General features: G+C 37.2%; 1 protein-coding gene across 1 annotated transcript; it reads right to left on the bottom strand.

Moving 5' to 3' along the window:
• Positions 1-6,862: 6,862 nt before the first annotated feature.
• On the bottom strand, positions 6,863-18,898 carry DMP1 (dentin matrix acidic phosphoprotein 1). The gene is made up of 6 exons (XM_058721953.1): positions 18,766-18,898; positions 14,161-14,235; positions 13,665-13,712; positions 11,381-11,413; positions 11,145-11,192; positions 6,863-9,307 (listed from the first exon to the last, which is right to left on the bottom strand). Exons 2-6 carry the CDS (start codon positions 14,212-14,214, stop codon positions 7,937-7,939), a joined length of 1,554 nt encoding a protein of 517 aa, XP_058577936.1. The 5' UTR covers positions 14,215-14,235; positions 18,766-18,898; the 3' UTR covers positions 6,863-7,936.
• Between the last annotated feature and the right edge of the window lie 1,441 nt (positions 18,899-20,339).

Below are 20,339 nucleotides of genomic sequence, written 5' to 3' on the forward strand. Positions count from 1 at the left end.
GAGCTAGTTCCTTGAAAAACTCACCAAGAAAAAAAAGAGAGGAGTCAAATAAAAGTTAACGACTGATACCACAGAAATACAAAAGATCACAAGAGACTACTGTGAACAATTATATACCAATAAATTGGACAACCTAGAAGAAATAGACAAATCTATAGAAACATACAATCTTCTAAGACTGTATCATAAAGAAACAGAAGATCTGAAGAGATTGATTACTAGTAAGGAAATTGAGTCAGTAATAAAAAACCTCCCATCAGACAAAAGCCTGGGACCAGATGGCTTCACTGGTAAATTCAACTAAACATTCAAAGATGCTGTAATACCTGTCCTTCTCAAACTTCCAAATAATTGAAGAGGAGGTAATACTTCCAAACTCATTTCATGAGGCAGCATTATCCTAATACCAAAACCGGACAAGGCCATCACACGCAAAAATTACAGCCAAATATCCCTGATGAACACAGAGGCAAAAATCCTCAACGAAACATTAGCAAACCAAATTCAACAATACATTAAAAGGATCATGTGTTATAATAAAGTGGGATTTATTCCAAAGATGCAAGGATGGTTCAACATCTACAAATCAGTCAACATGATATACCACATTAACAAAATGACAGGTAAAAATCATATGATCATTCCAATAGAGTAGAAAAAGCATTTGAGAGAATTCAACATCTATTTATGACAAAAGCCCTCAACAAAGTAGGTATAGAGGGAATGCACCACAACATAATAAAGGCCATATATGACAAGCCCACAGCTAACATCATACTCAGTGGTGAAAGCTGAAAGCTTTCCCTCTAAGATCAGGAACAAGACAAGGATGCCCACTCTTGCCACTTTTATTACACATAGTAGTGGAAGTCCTAGCCAGAGAAATGGGCAAGGAAAAAAAAAGTCACCCAATTTAGGAAGAAGTAAAACTGTTACTATTTGTAGATGACATGATATTATATATGGAAAGTTCTAAAGACTCCACCAAAAAAACTATTAGAACCAATAAATGAATTCAGTAAAATTGCAGGGCACAAAATCAATATACAAAAGTCTGTTGTGTTTCTATATACTAAAACTATAAGAGAAATTAAGACAACAGTTTCGTTTAAAATTATATCAAAAAGAATAAAATACCTAGGACTAAATGTAATCAGGGAGGTGAAAGGCTTATACTCTGAAAACTATAAGACACTGATGAAAGAAATTGAAAAAGAGGCACCTGGGTGGCTCAGTCGGTTAAACTTCCGACTTCGGCTCAGGTCATGATCTCACGGTTTGTGGGTTCAAGCCCCTTGTCGGGCTCTGTGCTGACAGCTCGGAGCCTGGAGCCTGCTTTAGAATCTGTGTCTCCTTCTGTCTCTGCCCCTCCCCCACTTGAACTCTGTCTCTATCAAAAATAAATAAATGTAAAAACAAAAATTAAAAGGAAATTGAAAAAGATACAAATAAATGGAAAGATAGTTTGTATTCATGGATTGGAAGAATTAATGTTAAAATGTCTATAGTACCCAAAGCAGTCTACAGATTCAGTACAATCTATTTTTTTTTCATTTTTTAATATTTATTTTTTAAATGGGGGTGGGCAGTGAAAGGGGGACAGAGGATCTGAAGTGGGCTCTGTGCTGACAGCAAGGAGCCTGATGCAAGGCTCAAACTCACAAACCATGGTATCATGACCCAGGCGGAAGTCGGACACTAAACCAACTGAGCCACCCAGCCACCTCAATTCAGTACAATCTTTATCAAAATACCAATGGCATTTTTCAGAAGAATAGAACAAAAAAATCCTAAAATCTGTATGGAACCATGAAAGATCCTGAATAGCCAAAGCAGTCTTGAGAAAGAAGAGCAAAGCTGGGGTTATCATATGTCTCTCTGATTTCAAACTATATTACAAAGCTAGAGCAATCAAAACAGTATGGTATTAGCATACAAAATAGACACATGGATCAATGAAACAGAATAGAAAGACCAGAAATAAATCCAGGCACAGATGTTCAATTAATTAATGCCAGAAAAAAATATACAATTAGGAAAGGACAGTCTGTTCAGTAAATGGTGTTGGGGAACTGGACAACCACATGCAAAAGGATGAAACTAGACTACTGTGTTACACCATACACAAAGTTAACTCAAAATGAATTAAAGATTTGAAGGTAGGACCTGAAACTATAAAACTCCTAGAAGAAAACATAGGGAGTAAGCTCCTTGACATGGGTCTTGACAATGAGTTTTTGATTCTGACTCTAAAAGCAAAGGCAACAAAAGCAAAAATAAACAAGTGGGTTCACATCAAACTAAAAAGTTTCTGCACAGCAAAGGAAACTAACAAGAAAATGAAAAAGCAACTTAACTGAATGTAATAAATTATTTGCAAATGATATATTTAGTAAGGGGTTAATATCCAAAATATATAAAGAACACTTACAACTCCGTAGCAAACAAACAAAAAATTGATTAATGGGCAGAGGATCTAGAGGTGCCTGGGTGGCCTGGGTGCCTGAAGCATCCCACTTCAGCTCAGGTCATGATCTCACAGTTAGTGGGTTTGAGCCTTGCATCAGGCTCCGTGCTGACAGCTCAGAGCCTGGAGCCTGCTTCAGATGCTGTGTCTCCCCCTCTCTCTGCCCCTCCCCCCACTCAAGCTCTGTCTCTCTCTCTCAAAAATAAATAAACATTTAAAAAAATTTTTTAAATGAGCAAAGGACCTGAACAGACATTTTTCAGATGGCTAACAGACACATGAAAAGATGCTCAACATCACTAATCATTAGGGAAATGCAAATCAAAACCACAGTGAGATATCACCTCATATCAGTTAGAATGGCTGTGATCAATAAGGCAAGAAATTGTAAGTGTCGACAAGGATATGGAAAAAAGGCAACCCTCATAAACTGCTTGTAGGAATGTAAATTGGTGCAGCCACTATGGAAAAAGTATAGAGGTTCCTCAAAAACTTAAAAATAGAACTGCCATATGATCAATTCCTTTTCTGGGTATTTATCTGAAGAAAATGAAAATACTAATTCAAAAAGATATATGGATACCTGTGCTCATCACATTGTTTATAATAGCATGGATATTGAAATAACATAAATCTCCATCAATGGATGAGTGGATTAAGATATGGTGTATATATACAATGGAATACTACTCAGACATTAAAAAAAGAATGAAATCTTGCCATTTGCAACAACATGGATTGACCTAGAGGGTATTATATTAAATGAAGTAAGTCAGACAGAGAAAAACAAATACCATATGATTTTACTTCTATGTGGAATCTTAAAAATAAATAAATAAATAAATAAATAAATATGTACGTACGTACATACCTACATAGAACAGAATGGTGGTTGCCAGAGGGGCACTGTTTTGTACAATGGGCAAAATAGGTGAAGGGGGTCAAGAAGTACAATCTTCTAGTTTTAAAATAAATAAGTTCTGTAATGTAATAAACATTGTGGTGCGCATTTGAAAGTTGGCAAAAGAGTAAGTCTTAAAAGTTCTCATGGGGCATGTGGTGGCTCAGTCAGTTAAGCATCACTTCAGCTCAGGTCATGATCTCCCAGTTTGTGAGTTCAGGCCCCGCATGGAGCTCTGTGCTGACAGCTCAGAACCTGGAGCCTGTTTTGGATTCTGTCTCTCCTCTCTCTGCCCCTTCCCCACTGGTGCTCTGTCAATCACTCCCTCAAAAATAAACATTTAACAAAACAAACAAAAAAAAAAGTTTCATCACAAAAAAACAAATTGTAACTGCATGGAGACAGATGGTAACTAGACTTACTGATCATCCTACAGTGTATACAAATGTTGAACCATTATGTTCTATACCTGAAACTAATATGTTACATGTCAGTTATACTTCCATTAAAAATTGTATTTGTTGGGGCGCCTAGGTGGTTCAGTCAGTTAAGCGTCCAACTTGATTTCAGTTCAGGTAATGATCTCAGGGTTGTGAGATTGAGCCCTGTGTTGGGCTCCACACTGAGTGTGGAGCCTGCTTAAAATTCTCTCTGTCTCTCTCTCTGTCTCTGTCTCTCTGTCTCTCTCTCTCTCTCTCTCTCTCTCTCTCTCTCTTTCTCTCTCTCTCTCTCTCTCTCTTTCCCTCTCCCTGTACCCCTTCCCCACTGCTCACGTGCATGTGCACACACTCTCTCTAAAAAAATACTTCTTGAACAAAAAGATATTTTATGATACATAATCTTCCTTCTTACATAGCTTTAGCTGCTAACCATAGCAAGTAATGCATATAACATGAATCAAGCTGTACTCCCAGCTCTTCCCAAAATCCAGGCAGATCTTATGAATGTCAGTGTTATTTCTTTTATTTGTTTGACTGGATTCTAGCAGGTTAGTCATAAACTCTTTTAAGAATCTGATGAAAATTGTGGATCTTCTACCCACATGTATCAGCATTTCAAATAACTTTAGGGGGTTTAGGGATATAACCTCCATGAAGTTCAGTTTTAGAGTTCGTTTACTATATATAGGAGGATAGCCTCCAGTCTAGCCCATCATTGGAATTCTTATAGCTCTGACCCAAAGTAAGACACCTAGTGCAGAGTTAGAGCATAGTGTCTGCTCAATAAATGTTAGTTCCCCTGTATTTCATGAGAAATTCCCTTGGTGTTCCATACATTCCCTTTGGTATTAGTGTTATTTCTCTTATGTTCACCAACGTGGATCTCACGCACAGCCATGGAAGTTGACTTGGTCATTCCCATGGCATTAATGTTACTTACTTCCCTTTGGGTATAGACATGGATCTTCTCCCCATCAGTAGGACATCTTTCATTCTTTTTGCTCACACAGCATCTGAACCTCCTCTTACATATGGCACATACGTTACCACCTTACATGTCTGGTTAAAAGATAAAATTCATCTTGTGTTGTAGAAACTGAAAATGAAGATACTTTCTTTCTAGGGTCCCTTTACTAGTACATAAGCATTTAGCGTAGGATCTGACAATTTTATGCATCTACCATGGACTTTGAATTGAGAACTTCATTGTGATACAGTGAAGTAGGGCTCATGGAGAATGGTCTCTGGCAGCAGTGACAGCTGGATTCAGTAGTACCAGTATTATTAGCAGCATCTAGAGTCATTGCCAGTGATGTCAGCAATACAAGCCAGTGTCTAGTGCCTTGTGGCAATCAGTGGCTTCCAGGCTGAATGAGTTCTTCACATTAAGCCATGCTTGCTAAAGAGCTCAGTATAAGCTTCCTTTTTTGGACATCAGTATTGCTAGTTTCTCCAACATACCATGGCATTTCTTTTTACAAAATCTTCAATAGAAATCTTCGGTCTGAAAATACATATATATTTTATATATGGGAATAATAAATATATATAAAATATATATATTTATATATATATAAAAATAATATATAAATAATAATATAAATAATATAATAATATAAAAAATAAATATATAAAAATAAATTTTTAATGGGAATCTTTAGGGAAAGTAAGAATGAAATCTCCACTAATGTGACTCTCAAAATAACAGGTTTAGGGAAACAAGCCATTAGAAAGTGACTTTCTCAGTCACTTTCTTAGGTTCTTTACATGCTGAGAGAAACTAGAGAATATAGCATTTCTTTGCTCATTTTTCAAGCAGATAAGACCATATTCATATATTCATGAATGCTCACTGCTTAAAATTTTCAGTGGTTCATCATTGAACAGAAACGGAATCAGACTCTGCTATTTCTTGGATTTTGAAGTAGGATACTTAACTTAGCTTTTCTGTGTTTCATCTCCTATTTGTTATATATATATTTTTAAAGTGAGTAGAGAAATTGTAATATCGATGTCAAAGATGTTTTTGATATGTATATCATATTTGAAAACCTAGCTCTAGGCAGGTACTCACTAATGAGGCTGTTCTCCTTAATCTAGCATTCAGAGACCTTCATGTTGGATCCCAGCTCACCTTTCCAGCAATCTCTTATCTTATCACTTCCCCTTTCTCCTTCTCTCTTCCCAATGCTTTGGTAACACTAGATATTTTTGTCATACATTAACATGCCATGAACAATTTTGTACATCTACTCTTTTGTTCCCTGTGCTTGGAATGTGCTTCTCCCCTGTTTTCTTAGTCACTCCCTAAAGTTTACCTCAGTTGTCCCAAAACTTCTTAAACTCTCTAAAGAGGTTAATTACTTCCTCACATGTACACCCTTGGAAATTTAATTAGAACCAGTTAATTAATCCATTGAGCTAGAGAACTCAAATACAAGTATGTGGATGGGCTTGCATCAGAACTCCTGGGATCCTTTTAAAAACAGAATTCTGAGTTTCACTTTAGACCTACTAAATTAAAATCTCAGGAGATAGGATTAGAGAATATTCTAATATTCTCAGCTTTGACATTGTAAGGGAATCGAGCTTATGGAAGGATGGGGAGGGTCAGACTGAAGGTTAGAAAATCTTCCTGATTCTCTTAATAAATTTGTAGGGGAATTCTGATGAACTCCAATGGACTCATTTGAAAAGTAAAAGTGCTGATGTACAGTAGTTTCTTTCAAATAATTAAAAAATAAAAGAAATATGTTTCACTGTAGATTCCAGAGTTTACACAAATGACAGTCTGGGATACCAGCAAGAACTAATGTTAAACCCAAACATTATGAACTTTTGGCATGGCCTTAAGCAATGTTGACAGCTTGCTTCATTTTCTTTTTTCCTTATCTCTAACAGGTATATTTAATAAAATATAAGCAACACATAAAGTAATTTTATCAAAATTCTACCTGAATTATAAATAAAATTTTCATGAAATAATTTAGGAAAATCATTTATTTTAATGGAAGAAAGGAAACTACTCTTTAATGTTTTAAAGGAAGAGTTTAATACAGATGTTTCCTAATAATTAATATCACTATAAAAATAAGCACACATTTCTTCTAGATATTATTGTCTTTATTACAAAACATATTTTATGTTGAGGTAACATTTCAAAAGATATTTGGCAAAAATCAATTGAATTCTATGTACACAATTTCGCTATGTGCAACATATGTAAAAGACTCAGAGAATAGTTTTCCAGCATTGCACATAGACTGACTTTAGGAAAAAAATAAAGCTAAAAGTTTTCTATCTATTCAAAGAGGGATCTCTTTCTACTATTTCCCACCCAGCCTTCCATATCATATCACCAGTTGTAAGTGAGGCAGTGTTCATGGGAATTCCGCAAAAAGCATCAAAACAAAGTTTTGTTTATCCAAAATACCTCCTGTGCTGTAATTTGAAAGTGTTTTCACAAACTAAATATTTCATCATATAGGATTCACTGTTGCTTATCCCAAGGATAAACAGAATTCTCTTGTCTTCAATGGAGAAATCTTATGCAGTGCTCCAACTCTAGTGTCCTATTTTGAAGCCCTCCCTGATTATCCAAGGCACAGTTAGTCCCATGTTCTGTGCTGCCATGTATTTTGATCATACCTCTTACAGCACTCACCACATTGCATTGTTATAATTCTTGTTTCCCTCATATGTATCCCTCTTTAGCTTTTGAACTTTATTTATCCCTCTATAAGCTCCTCAGGAGCAAGAAACAAGCCTTAAGCTTCATTATATCCCAGCACCTAGCACAGTACCTGGTACATAATAGAACCTCAATAACTGTTATGTTAATGAGTTAGTAACTATTTCAGTTGTGAAGCTGTACATCTTTCCTTGCTTCCAGTCTCATTGAGTGTGTTCTGGTATCATTTGACAGTATTTAAACCCCTATAAATTGGTGACACTCTAGAAACAAATATAATATCCAGCATTTCCTTTCAGAAAGAAATGGCCTCTGGTTGTCCTTCTGATAAAAACATCAATAAATTATAGTTATAATGATTTCCCTATTCCCCAACACCCAAGACTCCTGTATGTGAGAGCCACTTCTTAGGAAAGCTAGTGATGCTGATGCTGATGCTAATAGCCATCTTGGCAGTCATTGTCATCTTGATCCCCAATGGGTTTGTTGTGATAAGCATCAACTGTTAATTTTCTGCTTTCTATCTCAGTGTTTTTTGACTGACCATCTTCCTCACTGCTTGATTTGCTCTCAGTAGAGTTGCTGTCTTCTTTTGATTTGCTGCTGTCCTGAGAATCACTGACATAATCTTCTTCAGACTGGCTGTCCTGCTCAGACCGGCTTTCTTTACTCTCGCTCTCTGCTGAGGCACTGTGAGACTGGAGGCCTTCCTGGCTAGAACTATTCTCGTCCTCAGTGGACTCTGGGCTTTCCTTGGATTCACTGTCATTGAGGCTTTCATTGGATTCACTTTCAGCTTGCTCCTCTCTTGATTCACTTTCTGAACTAGAGGGTTTGTTCAAGCTGTTCTCTTCACTGGAGTCACTATCTTCCTGATCTTCTGAGTAACTGGTGGTATTATCTGGGTTGTCACCCCTGGACTCACTCACTACATCTTCCTGAGATTCACTACTATTTTCTTGAGATGGCAGATCAACCTCTTGACTAGATTCACTGCTGGGGTCTTGTACATTTTGACTGTCTTCTTGAGACTGATTCTCCTCACTGTCTTCTAGAGATTCACTTTTGCTGTTTTCCCTGGATTGGCTGAGGCCAGCATCTTTGGAATTGGTGTTTTCTGTGGAGTCACTCTTGACATCTTCCATTATGTTGCTATCATCAAGGTCACCTATGTCATCCTCCTCAGAAATGCGGGACTTTCTAAAAATTTTCCTCCTCGGATACTCCATTGATTGGCTGTCAACTGAATCCTGAGTGCTTGCTTGCTCATCGCTCTTTCCTTTTGATTCGACACTAGCACTGCTCATTCTGAGGTTGCCTTTCTCACTCCTGATAGTGTCTGGATCATCATTCTGCATTTCCTCATCATCAAACTCAGAGCCATCCCCATGGCTACTATCCCCTTCACTGCCACCTCCAACCCAGTGTTCCTCACTCTCACTATCTTGAGCAAAGCCACCTCCCTCAGACCTGCTCTTCACCTCATTCTCATTGTCAAGGTCCCTGCTGTCACTGGTAGTATCTTGGGCACTGTCTTCCCCTCGCGGTGCACTGTCTTCCCTGGATTGTGTGATGTCAGCCGAGTCTTCATTACTTTTGAGTCTGGAGTTTCCTTTTTGTGTCTCTTCAGGTCCTGGCCCATTGTCATCATCACCAAAAGTGTCATCTCCACTGTCATCTTCATCATCATCTTTATCATCTCCTTCTTTTCCTCCATTCCTAGAGAGGCCACCAGCTGGTCTATGCACATGTTGATGATCATCAAGGCCCTCCTCTGATTCAACACTGTCACTAGGGTCTTCATTGGCCTGGAGTTTGGGGTTAACAAACATGTCAGTACTCCAGGAGCTGATACAGAGGGTATTATCTAGGCTCTTCCTACTTTCTTCTTCTTATGTCCCTCCTTCTAGCCCATGATCAGTTTTACTGCTCAATAACATCTCTACCAGAGGTTAAAGAGGAAGGAAGAGGAGTTGAAACTCAAGTCATTCCATTTTGTATAGACACAGTTCACTCAATGCTGTAGAAATTTTCTCAAAAACACTTATAGAAATCACATTTATGAAACTCAAATCATATTGTAAGTCTGATCCCAGGAAGAAACTCAGAGAATTTTTTTTGTACATTAAAGAGGTGGTTTGTAATACTCATCAAATTGTTTGGTTTAATACAGAGTTTTAAAAAATATTGGGTGATTTTTAAAAGACCCAAATATTTTTTTTTCTCAACTCTGGGGGGAAAAATGTACTAGGGCAGTATAATGAAACCTTTAGCTAAAATGATAGTAAAATATTACAGTAAGATATACATCTCACCCAAACCGTATTTATACTTCACCCACACAGGCAGAGTTGCCCGTAGAAGGCTTAGCTAAAAGACTGCAACTAGTGAGACCACCAGGGAAGCTTATTCTAAGTGTGAGCTCAGAGAGATTATCCCCATTAAGTCGAACAATTGTATCCTCTACACAGACAAAGAAAGATAGTGAGTCTTCATTCATTATGCTCTAGAAAAATCTGTTCTCTCTACCATACCCCATAGCAGAGCATCCTTGCCAATTTTGTTTTTTTATTTTTCCACCTGCCCCTACTGATCAATGTCTGACTTTCCATTTGGGAGTACAAAATGATGACATGTCTTCCCATTGCTAGATTTACACTGGTGTGGTGGAACTAAGCATCTTTTTAGTTCCCATAATTCAATGGCACATATTGCACACTTCTCAAACTGGGACTATTTCATTTGAGAGCTCAGAGAATATGGAGGCAATAAATCACATCTCCATAAAACGGCCCCAATTCTATGCCTGTAAATTTCTAGACTGTTGCTTTGACAAACCTTTAGTAAATAATGGTAAAAAACAAAACAAAACAAAACACCAAATAATTCATCCTTTAACTGGTTGAGGGTAGAGTGCAACATGGTTCAAAGCTTCAGGGAGAAACCTGGTTCCTGGAATCTCTGGAGCCCCACAGGTTTGAGTTTAGCCAAAATAATAGAAGAGCCAAAAAAGTAATGACATTTAGTCTTAGAAAAATGAAAAAAAAAAAAAAAAGTGTGCATGCAAGAGAAAGAAAGCCAGCTTTTTATTAAAGGGATATAATTATAAACTAAGTCAGCTTTTCTCATTCCCAGAACCACCATTGAGACTGTTTAGACAAGTCATTACTAAAGAAGCTGTTTTATTAAACTTTCTTCAGGGATTTCCTATTCTCTCCTCCAACAAGATACTTAACATGGAGGAGGTCTCTAGACCCAGCAAGTGCTTCATGTGAGCCAGAAGGCTTTCTCTGCCTGATCTGAACTACTCCAATTATAAAAGCAACATTTTAGAGTGATAAATGAACAATTACTTGTCTATCATGGTTTATGACCATTTGTCTGTGTGTGTGTGTGTGTGTTTGTATGTGTATTCTTTTTAACTATGAGCCACAATGTCTCCATTCTGGCCCCAGTGATATATATGGAATGAACATCTGAATTCTCCCACTCATTTTTCTCTTCTTATTTTCTGGGACTATTTAGCTAGCATAACCAAAGGTTAGAAAATATTACATTTAGAATTGTTGCCAGGTAATTTAATCTAACATCATTTCCTTCAACTCCTAAGTAGTCTGAAAAGTTAAGAAAGGTCTGTTTAATTACCTGTTCCTCTGAGCTAACTTTACTTTCTTCAGATGACTCACTGCTCTCCTAAAAGGAAAAAGAAGTTGTTTATTTTTCCTGTTAGTAGTTCCCAAGGAAAGAAAAATATATGATACACATCAGTTGCTTGCGGTTTGGATTTACTGCTGTCCAAATGGCCTAAGGTGATGAGAAGAGTGTTAAAGTAAATTTACTTTATGAGATGTTTATGACCAAAAAATGAACAAGATAGTTACCAAGGGTGGTGTTGGTGTCTGAGCCAAATGACCCTGTAAAAAAAGGAAGAAAAACAAGTTACTCCTTCACAGATGGACCATGTCTTGCAAATATTTAAAGTCATTTTAAGGGATTTTTTTTTCGGTTTCTTGTCATATATTTTACATTTACATGAGGTATGACATTTTATGGTGAAATGGCAAAAAAAAAAAAAAAAGTGAATGTGAGGTGACCCAATGGCCTGGAAAAGATCTTGTGGGAAGGTTTTTGTGTTTGTGATACTTCACTTAGAGAAAAAATATACTTTCTTTGAAGCTGGTTGTTCATACAACCTGGATGAAATGTAACATAGGAAAGAAAAACAGCATTGAAGCTTAGAACCTAGATTGAAGTCTCAATTAGCTCCTTGGTTTTGGTTTTATCCCTGAAAACCAACTGTCTGATGTTAGCTGAAATTCACATATTCCAGGAAACCCCTAAGTCTTGGGTAAACTGCAATGTTTGGTCACTCTGTGAATTTGAGCAATTCCCTTCACCTGTCCAATGTCAATTTCTTATTTATAAATTAAGAATATTAGCAACAACTGTGCATACTCCACAGACTTGCTGTGAGGATGAAATTGGAAACATCTTGAGAATTTTTCAGTATGATATAAAGAAACAATGCATTTTGAGAACATCACTTTATAAAATTCAGTAGTAGATAAAACTGAATTGAGAAAGCCACTAAACACTTCTTGAATCACATAAGATCACCTCCATGAGGAAAAAAAAGAAAAAAACAACCAAAAACCTAAGTCTGAAACTTAATCAGGGCATAGTTCTGATTTATTTCACTTTTTTTAATCCTGGTGCCTTCTCATCTACACTCCCCCTTTCCCTCAAGCACAGCAAAATCCTCAAATCCCTCCTGGTTCCGAGCTGCTAAGTGATGGTTATGAGCTGCAGAGTGCAGCACTGGAGCTGCTATCAACATGTCTTTAACAAGCCTCTCAGCTATGCTAGGCAGGGGTATCTCCCCAGAGGAAGGAGATATAATCACTCTAAGTCTTTGCCCTTTGACTCTGCAGGCAGACACAATGGCAGGCTCTCAGAGATAACTCTGTCAGTTATCATTTGGAATTAAGGGATGAAAGGGAGGAAGACATTGGTATTTTTCTCATGCCAAATGTTTGTGGTACTCTAGAGTGTTTGGTTGAATAAGAGGGAAGATCTGCAGTGGCTACTTTTCAATTAACCAGCAGAAAGACATCTCTGATGAAAGTTCATATAAGAAATCCTGCAATGTCTATTCTAATCTCAGGCAGGGGCAGGACCCCATCTCAAGCCTCTGACATTATCTGGCCACCACTAATAGTGTTGTGCCCAAGCTGCATCATGTGCAAAAGCCAGCAGGAAACAAGGTCATGAGCAAAACACTCTGACTTAGCATAAAATTTTAAGCATTATTTGTAGTTTCAATCTTGAGAACCTACTGGTCTTCTAGACTTGGCCCCTTCCTGAGAGGGATATAACACCCTGATAGAGAATGTGGACTCTGGAGCCAGGGTGACCTGGGTTTAAAGTCTGGCTCTAACACTTACTAACAGTGTAACCTAGACAGACTAGGTTACTCCCTGTGTCTCAGTGTTTTCATGTAAAGCACAGAACAGCCTGGCAATGGTTCTTGAGCCATTCAGAGTCAACACTCAATCAACATTTAGGTGTTATTCCAGAGACTCTGGTATCCTCTCATTCTTCTTTCTCTTCTCACTTTCTAAGACTTGACCTCTTGCCTTCCAGACATCTCCTGGTAAAACAGATCTCTCGTCCTAATCCTTTAACAGCAGTCTTTTTTTTTTTTTTTTTTTTTGGAGAGAGCATGAGCAGGGGAGGGAGGGGGAGAGAGAGAATCTTGAGCAGGCTGCATGCCCAGTGCAGAGCATGACATGGGGCTCAGTCTCTCAACAGTGAGATGATGACCTGAGCTGAAATCAAGGGTCAGACGCTTAACCAGCTGAGCCACCTGGCACTCCAAAGAGCAGCCTTGGTTCACTGTCATCCATCCCCTTCTGCTACTGCACACATCCATTATGAAAATAAAGCTAAATGGAAAAATGCCTCCTTACCAAATTATACTATTAAGTTGAAGTCGAAGCATTATATGAACTAATTTTTTTCATATGAACTAGAAATTATAGCCCTATATCTTAGATTATTAAGGTATTCATTAAATCATTAGCAGTTTCAACATTTGCAGTGGAGCCAATTTGGTTATACTAATGTATTAAATTAAAAATATTTTTTAATCTTATTTCTACTCACCGTCCATTCTTCAGAGCTCTCAGATTCAGTATTATGATACCTGGCTACCTGGAAAATTTAGTATACATGGTTAGCCCACAGAGAAATTTCCAAGGCAGTAGCTATGGACACTTAGGAGCAGTGATAGTCAAATTTTAGCATGAATCAGAATCACCTAGATGCCATGTTAAACCAAATATTGCCACATCCTTAGAGAGTACAGCTCAGTAGGTCTGAGGCAGGACCTGAGAATTTATATTTCTAACAAAATCCTACTTGGTGCTGCTGCTGCTCAGGGGATGACACTTTGAGAACCATTGATGATGAAGAAAAATGAGAATCCTAGCTATGTGAATAAACAGCATAAGGAATAATTCAGATGATATTTTAAAGAAAACAGCTTCCTAAGAAACTACTGTTTTCATCTAGAGCCAGCCATCTGGCTTATAGCCAATGCAAATTGTGGAATCTTAGGTATAAATGGTCTTTTTTCATATATCTCTGCCCTGATACTTACTGGGAGAGCACAGGACAACCCCCAAAGGAACAAAAGCAGGATGCTGGTCTTCATAGCCGGCAGTGGCAACTCTGCCTGTGATGAAGGACAGAAGATGTTTTCCTTAATGCTAAAGAAATATAGCTTTAACTTTTTGACATTTTCTTCCTATTGAAAAGCATAGCTCATCCAAATGTCCATCAACTGATGAATAGATAAATAAAAAGTACTGTATCTATACAATGGAATATTATTCACCCATAAAAAGGAATGAAGTACTGATACATGCTACAAAGCAGAGGAACCTTGAAAACATTATACTGAGTGAAAGAAGCCAGGCACAATATTGTATGATTCCTTTAGTATGAACTGTCCCAAATAGGCAAATCTATAGAGATAGAAAGGATGTGTTTGCCCAGGACTGGAGGAGAGTTTGAGAGTGATAGGTTAAGGAATGAATTTTGGAGGTGATGAAAATGTTCTAAAACTGATTTTGCTGAAGGTTGTACAGCTCTATGCAATGGCTAAAAGTTAATGACTGTACACTTCAAGTGTGTAAAGTATATATTGAATTATATCTCAGTAAACTGGTTAAAAAGAAACCTCACTTCTAAGAGACAAATTGGAAATATTTCAGTGAGAAGGTCTATAAATGCTTCTTCCCTAACACACAAAATAGGACAAATAGAGGAACAAGTAAAGAAAGAGGAATCGAGAAATTTCTGATCAATTCACTTTTATGATAATTATGCACATTATTGTGGCACAGCAACCTGGCAAATATACACCTAAACCAAAATGTACTGATACCATCAATAGGTCATCAGCATTTGTCTATATACATACACACATTGCTTCTCAGTCACATTTATAACTTCGAAATAATATTTAAACAACATAGATTGTTTTTGCCTTTTGTCTTCCTGATCTGCAGAGGTTTATTATGGCAGCTTACATAGTACAGCTCCAGAAAGCTCTTAATATCTACTGTGCTACAATTGGTCATATATTACACATAGATTATACTAAATTCTTTCATTTGAATGACTAATTCAGTCATTTGCATTACTGAAGGATCTCAGGAAGATTAGAGCTTTGGGATGTACTTGTGAATTACGCTGAGAGAAACATGCCAAATCAAACTGTATTTTCCTGAAGGGTGGCTTCATTTCACACCTCAAGAACTGGTGGTTTGGAAAACAACTTGTTCTGTATCTAAAAATAGATGTACTACATGCTAATGCAAAAGGTTTTGAAATGATCTAAAGGAAAAATAATTTGCCCAGCACTTGTTAGCCTTGTAGTTGCCCTAATAAATTAGTCAGATGGATTTCCATACATTTTGTGCAAAATCCTGCAAGTTTATTTCAGACTTCACTTTTGTTTTTAAGATACTCTGAATGATTTTAATCTCCAATCTAAGAAATAAGAATACATTGCTCACTAATGTCTGGATATGCTGAATAATGTCTGTAACATTGAGCTCTAAAAGTCATCTAATCTTATTTTTTAATTCATTCAAGAAAACAGTAGAAATCCTAAGGAAACTGAGAATGTTGCTCATTTCTACTTTCAGCTCAAATGGTCCAATAGATTCTCCCATTTTATATCATGAGCATTATCTCACTTCAACATAGTTGTTCTCCATTTGTGTTATTTTCTTTATTCTAATTCAGCATAGTTCATATTAGTCTTTGTGTTTTGATATTTTCAGTTCTTTTTCAAATCCTCTACCTAAAATTAACAGAAAACATATGAAAATGCTCAACTCCATCTAAAACAAACCTAATTCAAAAAGATATTACTTCTGAAGGAAACCGGAATATCTTGCATCCCAAAATATGCTTCCTTGACATAAAAATTATTTTAAGCTAAAGGCCTTTGGGAAACAGCAAATGCAAGAAAGATGCTCTGATCCTCCTTTATCTTCCTGAAAGCAAGAAACTCGCATGTGAAAGTTGGCTTCACTATACCAAGAGGAAGGAAGACATTCTCATCCTGAGAGAAGAAAGGTTAAGGCTGAGAGAAATCTGTACAAACCTTGTTAAACTAATCCTGTCTTCCTAATCACTTCCCTGTAATTTACATCCCAGCCCAAAGCCCTTTGTCTTGTCAGTTCTTTACAGGTGTATTGTTCCTTTATCTAAAAGGTAGAAAAGCCTTCTGTGGTCACTCCTTCAGGTCTTCATTCTCTTATGAAGGCTCTCGTGGAGATGTAAAAATGTTAATGAAACATGTTTGCTTTTCTCCAGATAATCTGATTTATGTCAGTTTAATTCTTTTTAAACCCAGCTGGAGACCCTACAAGAGTAGAGGAAAATTTTTCCTCCACTCTATTTCCCCTTAGTTCCCACAATCAAAGTTTTTTTGTTTTTTGTTTTTTGTTTTGTTTTGTTTTTTTAAGTTCATAGGTTTATTTCTTAAGGAACATTTCCCTTAAATGTGATATTCTCAAAATAACTACATGCTAATGGTTTTGGTGTCACAGGTCGAATGAAAATTAGATTGTTCACCATTTTAATTTTCAAAGTGAAATTTGAATAGGGTGATAATCTCTAATGTTCTTCTGAAAGCTAGCAATATTCCAGACTTGATAAAGGCCAATAGAGTTCTCCTCTTGTTTTTGTTTTGTTTTGTTGATTCTCTTTTATCTAAATAGGAAAAAAAAACTTAAGGGATGCCCTAAACTAATGAATGTTGTGTATTTTTGCAAAGAAAGTATGTGTTTCCAGTGTTCAAGTTTCTTAGGGATAGAATATTATGAAACATAAGAAAGATGCAGTAACTTGCTTGTGCTTCTAGAAATACCATTTAGCACCCTGACCTAAAGCAATAATTTCCTGAACAAAAATAAAAGACAGCCTGGGGTCCTGTAAGAGCTGAAGTTGCCTCTCATAGAATATATAGTCTGCCATCAAGCATTAAAAGAAGTCAGATCTTTAACCCTAATTTAGGCTTTCAATTAGTGTTTTTTATTTTATTTTTTTAAGTTTATTTATTTATTTTGAGAGAGAAAGCACAAGTCGGGGAGGGGAAGAGAAAGAGAAGGAGAGAGAATCCCAACCAGGCTCTGCACTGTCAGCATGGAGCCTGACGTGGGGCTTGAACTCACAGACCATGAGATCATGACCTGAGCCAAAGTCAAGAGCTGGACGTTTAACTGACTGAGCCACCCAGGTGCCCCTCATTATTACTTTTTAAAAATAAAATGGAATTTGGCCAGGATATGATTATATCAGGATTTCAGAGAACCAAACAAATAAGGCAATAAAAATATCAAATCCTTCCAATTATATTTGTCTTGAGGTCAATTACAATCAATCCCACATCATATGCCTTCAACCACATTAAAATAACTCCAAGGTGCCCTAAAATTCAAATTCAAATTTGGAAGGTGTCTAAGCATTTGAGGCACATTGGTCCACATTACCATTTTGGGGTAGGTAAGTGGACTAATGCCCTTAGAAAACTGTTCACACATTTTAACCAGCCAAGCACATCAAAGTAGGATAGTGCATTTGGCCCTCAGGTAAACAGAAAGTATGGTTCACTAGAAGCTATTGCTCCTAAAGAAAAGACAGGTTGCTTGAAGTACTGCTATTACACGTGGGATTTTCTAGATGTAACAGAGAATGCATTGCCTGACCACAATTCCCATTTTCTATTATGGAAGACAGACACTTCTGATATAGATGAAGTGGAATAAATGCAGTAAATAAAAATACACATGGATTGGAACATATATTTCTTAAGTCTTCTACGCTAGAAAATGTTTTTAGAAGATAGTTATACTCAACATTTTATTGCATTCTGTTTGCAAGGCATCATGCTAACACAAATACCTAAGTAGACAATACAAAAATATTGTAATTATCACATCCTTGGTTTATTTCAGTAGTCTTAGCATCTTCTTTCAGTTACTCAGTTCATAATGAATATTATTGGATACTATCTAGATGAATAGCATTAAATGATTTTAATTTAAAAGACTATATTTTGGGGGCGCCTGGGTGGCGCAGTCGGTTAAGCGTCCGACTTCAGCCAGGTCACGATCTCGCGGTCCGTGAGTTCGAGCCCCGCGTCAGGCTCTGGGCTGATGGCTCGGAGCCTGGAGCCTGTTTCCGATTCTGTGTCTCCCTCTCTCTCTGCCCCTCCCCCGTTCATGCTCTGTCTCTCTCTGTCCCAAAAATAAATAAAAAATGTTGAAAAAAAAAAAAAAATTTAAAAGACTATATTTTGGAAGTCCTGCTAGTCTACTTTAGATTCTTTCATAATGTTTTGTAGGCCATGAACGTCATTATATCCATAAAACCTAAATGTAAAATTTTGTTTTGCTAATTAAAGCTAATCTTCAAAATGACTCTCCATAGGCCTCCTGAATGCAGAGGTCTAATTAGAGTAATATAGAGAACATCTGGTTCTATTGACTTAACATGTCACTTGAATATCATTATTTGCTGTGGCATAAACATCAGGCACAAAACTGGGAATCATTTTAACCCAAGGCTCAGCTCTCCCCATCTTTCTTCTGCATGGCATAACGCCTCTCAACATGTATACATGTTTAATATTTTCCAAACATAGCAGAAGTCATTTTAAAATTTTTCAAAAATGAAAATTTCTTACCCTCTTCAGTTCACGAAGACTTTTCCCCAAAAGTCTCAACAATGAGTCTGAAGTCCTCACAGAGGAAATCTGTGCCCAGTGAAGCCACTCTTGTGTTGATGTTCTGATGTTCACTTCTCTGATGGTGCAGGAATTTAAACTCTGCTTCAGCTTTTCATAGCCAATCAACCTCAGGCAGGGGGTGACTGACATCACAAGGTGTCACCGGGACTCCAATACACCCACACTTCCTCCAACTTGCAGAGGCAGATTTTCCCTAAAAAGCTCTTGTGGTTCCCAAATGACTAGACTAGTTTCCATTAAATTGAAGATCTTCCTAAAGCTTTATTTTGATTTCTAAATATATGTCATTCACATCCATGAAGGCTTATGAGCATTATAAACAATGACAATGTTTTCCACCTACTGACAGATCCCAGCAGACACATGGATGGGAAAAGGAGAGGCAAGGAGTGGGCAGAAAGTTTCCTGTTAATGTACATTTCCAGGTTGTACATGAAGAACCTTCTAAAATACTAGATTTGCCTAAATTGATGGTGTTGAGAATGTAAGCTTTTATCCTCTCCCTTCTTATCTTTTAACAACCTCTACTGCTTACCTCCTTTTCCTCCCATCTCCCTAACCCCTATATACACACAAAAGTCCAAAATTCTTGGTAATCTAATGAAGCATTACTTATAGAATTCTGTGGTGATTGGAAATGTTAAGTTACCACCCTAAGTAATTTTTGTTTTTAACCAAAAATAATTTAAATCTAACACTTCATTATTCCCTCCAACTTCTTGCCACATTTTGGATTTAACTATGGTGACTCTGGGGCTCCTTCGTGGCTCGGTCAGTTAAGCATCCGACTTTGAGGTCATGATCTTGCAGTTCACAGTTCATGAGTTCGAGCCCTGCATTGGGCTCTGTGCGGACAGCTCTGAGCCTGGAGCCTTCTTTGGATTCTGTGTCTCCCTCTCCCTCTGCCCCTCCCCTGCTCTCTCTCTCTCTCTCTCTCTCTCTCTCAAAAATAAACATTAAAAAATGGTTATAAAAAATAACTCTGGTAACTCTTTGAAATCAGAATTGGATAAAGGGGAAGCCTAGATGGGTGGCATATGGAAAAATCAAGTTCCAGGAGACTCTGCCATCACTGAAAATGTAGTGAAACGGATAAAACAGTAATTGCCAGGACTCTTCAGGGGAGTACTGAAGATTGTTGGAGGGAGCTGGAAGTGAGTTGGCACCTCCCAAAGAGAATGCTTAAGTAACAATGGGATGATCACTGAACAACTATTTAAAGAATATAAGTTACCAAAATTTAACTTCCTCAAGAGTGGAGATATTTGCTTTGTTTACTGGTGTATATCCAGGACCCTAATACCTAGGTTCCTGAGTCATAATAAATACTCAATAAAGACTTTTATGAATAACTTAATAGATTGCTTTAAAATGGGCCAATCTATTAGTTTGTGTGACTCACTCTAATTTTTTGAACATGTTGATGACTATTGGAAGTTTTCTTTAATGTTTATTTTTGAGTGAGAGAGAGAGAGAGAATGAGCAGGGAGGGGCAGAGAGAGAGGGGGATA

This window comes from Neofelis nebulosa, chromosome 3 (assembly GCF_028018385.1).
Source record: "Neofelis nebulosa isolate mNeoNeb1 chromosome 3, mNeoNeb1.pri, whole genome shotgun sequence".
Classification (NCBI taxonomy): Eukaryota; Metazoa; Chordata; class Mammalia; order Carnivora; family Felidae; genus Neofelis; species Neofelis nebulosa.

Bases quoted from the DNA above. Each gene is read 5' to 3' on its own strand.
- DMP1 (XM_058721953.1), bottom strand. From the start codon at position 14,214: ATGAAGACCAGCATCCTGCTTTTGTTCCTTTGGGGGTTGTCCTGTGCT. The intron at 11,414-13,664 runs GTGAGTAGAAAT...CTTTTTTTACAG, and splicing joins AGAGCTCTGAAGAATGGACG to GGTCATTTGGCTCAGACACC. The intron at 11,193-11,380 runs GTAACTATCTTG...TTTTCCTTTTAG, and splicing joins AGACACCAACACCACCCTTG to GAGAGCAGTGAGTCATCTGA.